This window comes from Limulus polyphemus, unplaced genomic scaffold (genome assembly GCF_000517525.1).
Source record: "Limulus polyphemus unplaced genomic scaffold, Limulus_polyphemus-2.1.2 Scaffold3579, whole genome shotgun sequence".
In the NCBI taxonomy this organism is placed as follows: domain Eukaryota; kingdom Metazoa; phylum Arthropoda; class Merostomata; order Xiphosura; family Limulidae; genus Limulus; species Limulus polyphemus.
The window spans coordinates 93,481-105,948 of record NW_013669189.1 but is presented as its reverse complement, the minus strand read 5'-3'; the positions used below and the strand labels follow the sequence as shown (position 1 = coordinate 105,948).

The 12,468-nt window shown below is 30.6% G+C and overlaps 1 protein-coding gene across 2 annotated transcripts in view; it reads left to right on the top strand.

Moving 5' to 3' along the window:
• Positions 1-3,186, top strand: part of LOC106469626 (docking protein 5-like) — an 11,944-nt gene extending 8,758 nt beyond the window's left edge. For both annotated transcript variants that reach the window (XM_022398208.1, XM_022398207.1), the window contains exons 6-7: positions 987-1,134; positions 1,616-3,186. In XM_022398208.1, coding sequence (XP_022253916.1) covers positions 987-1,134; positions 1,616-1,858 — 391 coding nt within the window. In that variant the 3' untranslated portion in view covers positions 1,859-3,186. The remainder of the gene's footprint in view (positions 1-986; positions 1,135-1,615) is intronic.
• Positions 3,187-12,468: the final 9,282 nt, after the last annotated feature.

Genomic DNA, 12,468 nt, shown 5'->3' with positions numbered 1-12,468 from the left:
ACGTACGTAACGTTACGTTACGTACGTACGTAGTAGTATAGTATATATATATATATATATATATATATATATATATATATATATATTCAATATGTTTAGTTGAGTTACAATGCTTGTAATTTTTTTTTTTCCCCCCATCATCAAATCAGATAAGTTTACTGTGTAGTGAGTAGGATAGGCAACTACTAAATATTCTGAATACTCAAATCTTTATGTTTATCCCATTCATATAATGTACATATACTAATTGGCTAACTAGCTGCTTTATTATTTTTAATTGCAATTATGACACGTGTCTGTTTAAAAAAAAATTACTACCCTTATTGGTGACTGTGAAACATGTTTTCATTATTTAGTTATCAGCTTATTTGATTTATAGAAGATCAGTGTGGAATTACTGTCTATTTTAAAATCAAATGTAATGACTACCACGTGGTGGTGGTTTTTAGGTCAACATTTGCAATTCATTCACCAAGTATGAAATGTCCAGATTATCTGTAATAATAATAATGCAAAATATTCTATGTTTCTTTGCAAAATTAACAAATGGCAACCTTCAAAAGTGGTTTATGATGTGAAATCAAGGGAAATTCAGAAAACCAAAATAATGTGGATGAAAATAGAAAGATTGATACTATGTTAAAATAACAGAGTGGTTGAAAAGTTATGATGGCAGCTCACACTTTTTTTTTTCTTCCTTTCTTGTGTGTTGTGTGTGTGTGTGTACTACACAATTAATCAATTAGTAAATACTACCAATTGCTCATTTAGAGTACGACTTGGGTGACATCTGTATGTCATTTTATCATAGAAAAATCCTTGTGATGATAAATTTGTAATGTTTATATATCATTAACAACTAAGCAAGTTTTGTGTGTTTAATGTTTCTACTATGCAGCCTTCTGATACTGATAAATTTCTTGAGGAACATTGACACAATAGTTAGATTTTTTTTTTATAACTAATACTACTTTAATCTTTCACAGGCACTGTTTTACAGGAGAGGGGATGTTTGTTTTTTACACATTGGAAGGAGAAAGGATATATTGCAAAGTTCACCAGGCAACTTTAGCCATAGCCAGAGCTCATTATAAAGTGAAAAAACAAACTGAAAAATCTCAAGCTATTGACAAGGTATATCTTTTACTTACTTATGGAAGCAATAACATTTTTGATACATTAAATCCTGAACATTTTTCTACTTGTTTTGCTCATTTTTGTTCAGAGGTCTGATTGTGTGTAACATCTGTACGAGTTTTAAGGAATTTATGGACAATTAAAGTCTGTCACCCAAAAGATTGGTTTATGTTTGGGAGTATGATGCATATTAATGCAATTTGGAAAGGACATGACCACGATAATATTGTCATGGGGTAGGCTCAGGATTCCTGATTCCATACCTTTCCATTTCTGAATCAACCTATATATTAACAACCCACACCAATAAGGAAGTGGTAATTTCGTTTTTATAAAACTTTACAACAGGGAGTATGTTGTTAGAGTAATGTTGATATAATAAAGCAGTCACATAGTATATAAAATACAGAGATGTGTAGGGTTTTCAAGTTCATACTTGCAGTATTGTTTACTGACATACCTTTGTTGCATTTGATAGGAGTTGGCACATAAAAAAATGCCGATTTGTCAAACCACAGTTGATACAGTGAATTCTTGTGAGGGTTTATCCTCCCTTACTGAACGTTGTGAGACTGAGTGCCCAGTGAATGAGGAAGTTTCGGAACCAGCCAAAAGCAACCCACATGAAGATCTATCTTTGAGGTATTCCCTTGCTACTACCTCTAAGTGTAGCCTTCGCTCACATTTGTTGTCTTGTAATATGCACAGACAAGGCCAGTAAAACTGTATCTACATAATGGAACCAGACAGTTAACCATGAACTCTGGTGTTGGTACACTTATGGTTTAAGTTCCAAACTATATATTTTTCTGTATATAAGAAAGAATTCTATAATTATATGGTACAAGTATATTCTGACCAAAATGGGTTAGTTGTTTGTTCCAGGACATTTCATCTTGAAAACTTTAAAATCACTTGATAAACTGTGTTGTGAAATGAAAATTTAGAAAGAACTAACAAATTTATATAAAAACCTTTGTATAGAAGACCCACATTATATCTCCAATAAAGTGAACATATATATTTAATAGTATTGTTTGGAAGGAAAAGTTTATTTGTGCTACAGAGAAAATGAAAAAACTGTTGTGAAACGTGATTGTAATCAATACCCATGTTTTGGTATTAACTAACACACATTTTAGACAGTGGTTTGCTGTTTCACAAATGAATGTTCATTGAATTGTTGCATATATAGAGAATTTGGAGTCTAAAGAGGTGAGTTTTAAAAATATTTATATATATATATATTGGATTTATCTTAATCACTTTTACTAGGAAAATGATTCAATTAGGTTAAATGTGATTTAGTAACCAACCATTTAGCTTTCTTCAGGTGTTTCTGAAATAGAATGCACAGAGCATAATTATTAATCTCTGAACTAAGACATGAAATAAATGTTCTAGCCCTCAATATTATGCCAGAGTTATGTATGAAAATAATATTAAAAAATGTTGACTAGTTAGCTCACAAGTGTTCAAGTTGGAAATGTTTTATGTTTAATTGATTCCTTGCATATAATAACCTATCAACTGTTGTTCATTTCATTTATAAGGAGCTAGACAATTAAGTTCCAAGTCATAATAAATATTCTAATTCTTGATTATTTGCAGAAATTAAGACAAAACATTATGTAGGTAATTTAGTAGTGTAGAAATAAGCTTAAATTAGTAAAATTTATTTTTGCAAGTTATGTTGAATTAACATCTTTTAAACTTTCCTTCTTCAGGGAAGTGTACCATCCGAAAGAGTTTGGGTTATTGGGTTTTGTGAATTATGGTTTATATACATTTTTGAACACACATTTCTGAAATATCATAAATTCATTATTTGTGTATGTAATATAACTTGTTTCCACAACTGGTAAAACTGAAGTATTAATAAAATGCATAGAGCTGTAGAAGTATGATTTTACAATAACATCTATACATATTTTTTTTTCCTCTCTGATTATCTTTTAAGTGCCTAAAATAAGCTGCATGATAAAATATATTAAATTTTGTAAAAGGTTGTGATAATGAGTTGCTGTTGTCAATAAAGAAATAACTAAATTTGTAGTAATTTACTTTGATTAATACTGATTACTTTTTTAAAGATAAAGTACAAAAATTGTAACAATTATTAAAAGGTATACATTTTAAATTAATATTTTAGTTTGGAAATATTTAAATACTCTTGTACATATAGTTTAAAGAATTATTTTTAATGACTGGTAATCTAGTTTTAATCAAGTCTGTCAAGAGGAAACTGAAACATATTTAGCGGAGATTAAATTTCTAGTTTCTTTTGAAAATAATAGAGAGATGCAATTTTTACTAGAATTTACATTAGCAGATAGTGAAAAAAATTTTTATATCTCTAAGTGAGTTAATATGGAGAACCTAATTATATAAAACTTCCAAATGTTGAAGCTATTAAAGTAAGTACTTCTAATACTGCATATATTTGGTTCCTTGTTGGGTTTCATACTGGGTTTGAGATGCAATATAAAATTTGGCAAGTAACTGGAATATTTGCTAACAGCATCAACTAAAAACACTTTTCAGTACAGTTTGTTATAACAGAATTACATAAAGTTAATTCAAAGAGTGCAGGATGCACAAAGTACACTTTAAGTTCAAAATGATATACTAGAACAATCTTTCAGCTTTATATATGCAAAATAATGGAAATTATGTTTACTGCAGTTTTAAAGTAATAAAAAAAAAAAGACATTTTCACCCCTTTGACTGCAATAGACACTTGTCTATTAAAACATTTGACTTTTAATAGATTGCTAGATTTTTTTTTGCTAAATATAATGACATCGTAGAGTTGTGTAACTTATTTGTATCTTAATGGTAGTTATGGCACAGAATATTTGATGCTTTTCAATGCTTTCACTTTACACAAAACAATCTTAAATAGTTCAAATTTTTATTTTTCCATGAAATAAGATGTTAAACTTTGAATATCTCTGTACTATATTTTGAGCTTGCAAGGGAAACTTTTATCACATTGTACATATAAATAGGGCAGCGGAACACAAACTGGATTTCTCGGTATCTACGAAATTGAGAGCAGGGATGGTGGAAATGCAGTTTCCTTAAATCTCAATTTTTCATTACAAGCAGTCATATCTCATGAATATTTATTTAGTTTATCAAGTTTTTAACATACAAAAAAAAATTTTTAAATTTCTCTGCTTTGAATAAGCAATGTTTTTGTTTTGTGTAATCACTAACATTTAATGGCCAAATATAGATTGCATGCAGAAGTACTTGCACTGTCCCACCACAACCAATTAACTATATATATATACAATTACAAACTGGATTTGGCACACAGCTACTTGACATCTATACTCATCACAAGATGAATATTACTTATTTATTTACAGATAAGTATGAATTTGGAGGTGTTATATAAGTAATTCAGACTATACATACAATTGCAAAACTATTTCTGTTAATACTTTACTATAATCCATGTAATACTTTTGTAAAGATAACCACTCAGAAACTCAATAAAAAAAAAAAACAACAACATTTTTCACTTTTATTGAATGATGATTTTACAACAGTTTTGTTCACATCTATCATGTAGTACCAAAGAAACTTGCTTTCGATCGGGCGGTAGTCAACACAAATAAAAAAAGCTACAGACCCGTTTTCTTTAACAAATAACAAGTTTGTGGTGAAATTAATTACCAAAATTAATATCGGAACCCCCACATACACAACAATAAGAAAAACAAGTTTATAACCATGTACTAACAAAGTATATCACAGTAAAATCATAATCGAACTTGGATTATGCAGTTTTTGTTTTTAAAGAAAGGAAAATAGAACTTTTGGCTACTATTTAGAATTTTTATTTGACAAAAAACAACTATGATGAAACTGAACTCAAAAGTGTTATTTACTTGTGCAGGCATTGCCTCTCTTTCCAAAAAACATCACTTTTTGTCAAATTTTGAATGCTTCTAGAGGATAAAGACACGATGTATAATAGATTATAAATAGTTTCTGGGAAGAAGATTTATACAGTATATAACTGTTATTCAGAACGAGCCTGAGCATATAAGATATTAATAAACTGTGATTTCTTTCTATACCAACAAATTACAAATGTTTTGAGAAATACAACACGATCTACCAATAATCAAAATTCAAGTTTGACTTGTGCATCTTGTCCACACTTAACAAGGTCAACTTTAAATCCTCAACTGTAAAATGGTAAAGTCTCTCAAAGTGAAATACAGAAATCCTACATGTGATGTTTAGGTACATTTAAACCATGATTTTGTTGTCTTCACAAGTTACCCCACACAAAAATTGCTTATTTGTCATAGAGCATCCCACTTCTCTGAAAATTTGTGTTGCATAAAAGCACATTTCATGTTATGCTGAATACTAATTGATGACAATCTACCAGACTTTTCCCAAGATCATGCACTTTAGAAGATTATATTCTAATCTCTTCTTCAGGATTTAAAAAGAACCTAAAAACAGGCTTATTATGATAAAGATCTAACATATCACACTTCACTATTCAAATCCTTAGAGAAATGTGCCTTGCTGAACGATTACATTCCTATCATTAAACAAGCCAAGTTAATCACATCAACAAAAAAAAAAAACAACTATAGAAATTTACAAAATCTAGTAAAACAAAATTATAAGCAACATATGAATGAATGAAAATATCATACTGTGGTTTCAAAAGTTTTCGCCCCATTTTCATTTCTTTTTATCATCTCAAGTCATGCTGTATTTAAATGTAAGCTTATATTATCAAATTGTAATTTTGTTATTGGAACTTATTGAAGATATCTACTTTTAGCCTTAACAATCTTCCCATAGTAGTCTTATTTATTTTCATGTAATATTTTAAAGAAAATACTGCCTACATTTAAGACTTAAAATAAATCACGTTAAAAGTGTTGACCTAATGCTTGTACTAAAAAGGACTTCTGGTTGCAATCAAAAAATCATTGCTAATCAGCGAGCCTGATAAATAGGACTGTTACCACACACACACATAAGAACTGTATCCAAAAACAATTTTTTCAAAATTTAATTAACATACTTCACCCACATTCTAACATCTACCTTTAATCAACAGTATCCAAAGAAACTAACATCTCTCTTGTGGCACCTTTTTCACATTTACTGGAAGTTTTTCAATGACGAAATAACACTTAAAAAGAAAACTGATGACATTTTTGACTTAACTTTATTGTATAACAATAAAGTTTCATCACATTCCTGGATTTCCGATAAGGAATCATCACATTAATCCACAAGACAAGTAATCCATACAATAAAAGCCTTAATAGATAAATTGCAAACTATTTCACAATATCAATATTAAAGTTTAATACCATTTCAACACACAACACTAAACTGTGTAGGAAATTGTAAGGCTCAACTTTGATAAAATTTTAACCCCACAACACTTGCAAGCTATACATAACAGACTAAATACACCTACAGTAAATTCCTTATGATATTTCAAAAACTAAATTTTTGAACTTAGAAAAAGACTCCTACCTATGGATGAAACAAAAGTTAATTTAAATGAGCATAAATTACATTGATTAGTGTCCATAAACTGAAATTATCATTAAATTGAATAATGCCAAGAAAGCAACTGGCTAGCAGCACTTACCTCCAACTCCAAGTTTTTTTTTTTTTGCTCCAATGTGTACCTTGATTTGAAGAATACTGTATTAATCAATTAGTTTAATGCAATTAACTGATTAGCAAAACCACATAATCACCCTGCTCTAGTTTCACATACACAAACTTAGACATAAGAAGGAAGAGTGGAATCTGTCCATTCAGAAGTAATGAAATTTCCAATTACTTTTAAATAAAAAAAAGTTCAGTATCTTACCACACTTATAGATTAACAAGAACCCAAAATTTTCATATTGGAAAGGAAAACATAAGGTTAGGACATGAGAAGGAGAAAAGAAGTCATTCAGTAAATAATTCATATCAAAATGACTCTACAAATCATTATTTCAAGATCACACCTCACTACAGCGAGGTGATTCTTTGTATGTGTTGTGTGAGCAACTTTTGGCATATAGGCATGAATAGTGATTTCTCATGCACTTAGCACAAGACCAGATTATGTTTTAATTTCTAACAAATAAAATTCAAAATGAAAATTGTTTCCAACTTATTTACATTTCTGGAAAATGCTCATTCTTTTGACACAATTTTAAGAACATTGTTTTGCTTCAGTCTCATAAAACTTACATTACAATATAAAGATGTTTTAAAAATCTCCCTTCTAGTTTGTCTTATAATGACTAAATGGTCCAACAGTTAGTAAAAGAAATATCCATTTCATAAACTGAGATTATTATGATGTTATATTTATATAACCATTGTTACTGAATTTGAATAACATAATATGCTAAATAATAATCAATGATAAACTACTCAAGAGTTAACATGGGGTCATATGGTTCTAGTGGAATCATATATAACGTTTTTTGTTACTCTGTTTAACACTTAACTGTAATGCTTATATAAATGGTTTAACTACAGTAACTATGAGGAAACAAAACAATGGTGAAATGGTTAACAATTGTAAAGAAGACCTTGAAGTTTGAAGAAGAATCTACAAAGGTAGACAAGTTGAATGGAAGGCATTTAAAAAGCCTTTCATCTTTGAGCCAACTTGTTACAGTTTCTGGGTTGATTGAGAATGGAGTATTGCGATTTCTTGGTGGAGTATAAGTACTGACCAATAGTAGCCATATACACATAAACAGTACAACTTGCACCAGATTTTCACTTCTTACCAGTGATTTAAAATTGTAAAGAACTTAATTGTGAGGAATATTCACAAAAACACTGAAAATATACAAGAACGTGTATTTTTAGAAATTATCACTTAGTACTTCAGTAGGTTTTATGCATTTTTTAAAAATCAACACACAGATTTTTTTTAAAGGTAATGTAAAATTGATAACCTCTGTTTGTAAAGTAGGTGTAGGCCTATTGTAAGATCCTGTACTTTCACTTACATTTTAATGCACCTTACAAAATATTAGGCTTAACTCAATCTTCATCAGCATCAACATTAGAAGACAATGAACATTTATTACAAAAAAAAATTTGGCACCTTATTTGATCTTACCTTAAATTCCTTATGGAATTTTGTTTTACAAAACCAGATCCTAGGAAATTATAGCACGCTGATAAATGCTTCGGCAGTCTTGAATTATTTTTACTGGAATATGCTGCTTGAAAGTAAATGTGATGATGTATGGAATTTGCTGATTGGCAGTACATACATTGATGTATGGAATATGCTGCATCATAACCATCTACTACTGAGAAATACTTTGAAACCCCTCTTTCTTTTTTACCAATCTTACTCCAACTTTCACTTTGTTAGAAATGTTTTTGTAGGTATTTAGGATGTTCTGTTACATCAGCCATCATCATTCACAGCCACCTTAATTAATGATTGGCTAGTCAACTTTTGAAGTTTCTAGATATATGTTTTCCTTAGAAAGTTTTGCTCCCTATATACTATTTAAAATCAGAAAACAAACCAGAAATGAGGTATAATGAGTTTTTTCTATAATATATATATATATATATTATAAGCCACAAACTTTCTCTACACTTAAAAACAAATGTCCTTACTAAAATACTTCCTCTAACTTGTCCAGCCACATCTTTTAAAAGAATAATAGTTGAAAAAAAGTATATACAAAAAAAATTGTGATGCTATATGGTCTTAATTAATATTTGAGAAGTTCTGTTCTCAAAAATGTTTACCACCCTCACTAAGGCTATAAGATGTACCAGTAGGCCCTGATTTACAAAAGCCCAAGGAGTCTGGGCACAAAAACCCATTCTTTCTTAAGGGCCTCATTTTCCACCCTAAACTTTAAAACAATTTGATGTAACATCTTCTCTTTTGAAATTTATTTCTTGAAAAATGTTTTATATTTCAAAAAAATTATTGAAAAAACTATCTTAGAAATAATGATGGTAATAATAGAAGGCCCTATTAGTAATGGTTGCAGTTAGTAAGTAAACCCTCACGGGTTTCAAAATCGTGTTTGGCCCTAGGCCCCTTAATGTCTAAATCAGACCTTGTGTACCAGTATTGAAATATATTCCTAACACAAGTAAAATTAATAATACAGCTTCTGCCCAATGCATTCAACCAAATGTAAATTAAATAAGAAAACAGTTCAACTGAAGTAAAAATTACAAAACATATCATTCATTGACTGATTATTTTCAACATTTGACTTGAGTATTATTATTATTATGGTTTATCATTCTGACTTTTAATGAAAAATACATTATTTTGTACCATGCAAATAAAAAAAGGCACAACAGTGGTTCAAAGATTTTTGAGCTGCAGCAATAAGGGACATAGCTGTATATCACCTCTGTTTTGAGTTACCATGGATAAACATATCAGCTCCTCATCCCTACATGAGGAAGTGTTAATATAAGAATCTTCATCCAATCCAAGATAAAAAGACAAGGACACTTCATACCTCCTGTTATGGTTACATGGAATACATAAGTTATTACAGTCTTCACAGACTGCTTCATGTAGCAACAAGAAGCTCCGACAGGTTACAGAAAAAGAAAAAGGGCAGCAGATGAAAACACTTGGCCATTTATTGTATCAACCACGTCTTGGGGAGGAAAAAAAAGGAATATAAGGGTACAAGGTATAAAAACTCAATGATTCTTGGCCAACAACATGAGAAAAAAAAACAACAATATAACCATTATAGCAGACCATAACCTAAATATTATGAATACTTGTTTTGAGTACTCTGACATGGATAAGAAGGCAATAACTCAAAACACAGAAATGTCCAGACAATATCATAATCCAGAAAGGTCTGATGATGTTAGAGAAAAGATGAGTCAAAAACTAGGGGCTAAAAAAAAAGAGAGTGATTAGAGTTCCAAGAGAAAGTCCCATCAACAGGTAGGCACACAACAATTTATACGCATAAGGACAATTTTTTATTCATGGTGGAACATACTACATACTTGACAGAACATTGGTCTGTCTTCTTCAGGTATGATTAATACTAAGCTTAGAATATAACACCGAGAGAACTTAGAACATTTAAGGTTCCTGTTAAACTGTAAAACATCCAGTCATCCCCAGTTTCGTTCAACTTAAGTGTTCTACAACTTCTCGACAGGTCAAGAAAATCAAATTTGCAATTTTACGAGCCACCATAAAAGCCATCTGAAGAAATATCTCCAAATTAAAAGTACAATTCTATTGGAAACACCTAGAACTTGCCAACAAACTAATCCCAGAAGATTGGACTACTCCAGCTGGTTTAGATCAACCAATACTGCAGAAAAGAAAAGGGCCAACAAAAACAAAACTCAAGAAGCTGATAGAAAACCAGAAGAAAGAGGTGTAAAATTTCAAACTGATTAATCTTCCCCCTTCAGTTATAAACATCTCTAGTGAACCTTTAACAAACAATCAGACTTTGGTCTTAAACCTAGAAGTGTACCTATTGAGCAAATCATTGCCACCACAGAATCTAACATCAGCTCTTTAAATGAAGCAGAAAAAAAATCAGGATTAACATACACTCTAGACATACAACATATAAGGACATAAAATTAAAACCCAGACTTAACAGAAATGAAGTCAATGCCCTAAAAGAACTAAAATCTAACAATAATACATACATAATGAGAGCTGATAAAGGTTGTTACATGTAGTAGTATATAATTCACATTATAAAGCAGGTACAACACTTTATTAAATGATGGATCATATACTGTACTCAAACATGACCCTATCAACAAAGTTCATTCAAACATTAAAAAACTAATTAAAGATAACCCTATCCTCACTGCTAAAGAAACAAATTTCCTCATCCCCACACATTATCACCCCCTCCACCCTCGTTTTTATGCCCTTCCAAAAATTCACAAAGATAACATTCCTTACACACCCATAGTATCAAGCATAGGCTCACCACTACAAAATGTCACTAAATACTTAGTCAAAAAATTAAACCCTCCACTTGAAACTAGCCCACATTCTCTTAAAATCTCCCTGGACTTTGTCAGCAGAATCAAAAAACTTCAAACTTAATCAAGAAGATATTTTAGTATCTTTTGACATAAAATTTCAAATTACCTCCATACCCGCAGAACAAGCTTTACACTGCCTAAAAAAACAAACTAAAAGCCAATCCTGAAACAGAACACCTAATCAAACTCACAGAATACAGAATTTTACATACAAATACCAATTATACAAACAAAATAATGGACTAGTGATGGAATCCCCCTTTCTCCTATACTTAGTGACCTCTACATGCATGATTTAGAAGAACTGTTTGGAAAAATATTCAAACACACACACACACAAACCTGAAATCTGACTAAGATACATTGATAATATATTCAATATATGGCAACATGGAAAAGATGCACTACTTACTTTCTTTGAATTCCTTAATACATTAAGACCCAATATCATAGTGTTCATACATGAAACAGAATCCAACAGTTGCCTCCCATTTTTGGATGTTAATATAAAAACAGAAAACAACCAAGTGATCAACAGTGTAAACAGGAAACCTCATTCCATCACCATCCCACCACACATAAGATCTAATCACCAACTACCACAAAAAATATCCTCCTACTTCACCTATGTAACTTGTGCCATACAACTATGCATACACAAAGAAGACCTACTAACAGAATTAAACTACCTAAAGAATGCAGCACTATCTAGAGGTTTCAGTCCTAACATCAGAGACAGGACTTTCATTAAACTTAAAAACATAAAGAATGTCACACTAATTCCTTTCACCTATCAATAACAAAAAACACAATAAATCTGTTTCATTCCCTTTTCTTCCAGAAATGACAAATGAAATCACTAAACTTTTTAATAATTTGAGCAGTGACGTAAAAACTGTATACAGACCTTCTCATAAAATTAATATCTTACTACTAATGCAAAAGAATCTCTACCCAAAGAACAAAAGCACGGCATCTATAGTATCCCTTGTGAATGTGGCAAGAAATACATAGGACAAACATCTTGCTCTTTAGAAATAAGATGCAAAGAACACCAAGGGAGTAATGAAGTAACACAAGTAACTTTTCTAGGATTTACTGTTACTTAAGTACTCTAAAAAATATTTATTTTTTACTTATGTAAAATCAAAAGGAAATTATCTACTGTTGTTCCACTACATTTTTTTTTTTTTTTATTTTAAGTACCATCGTTACTGATGTTACATTTGAAAACTGGGTGGTGTGTGTGTGTGGTGGGTGGGGGGGTGGGGGGGGTGG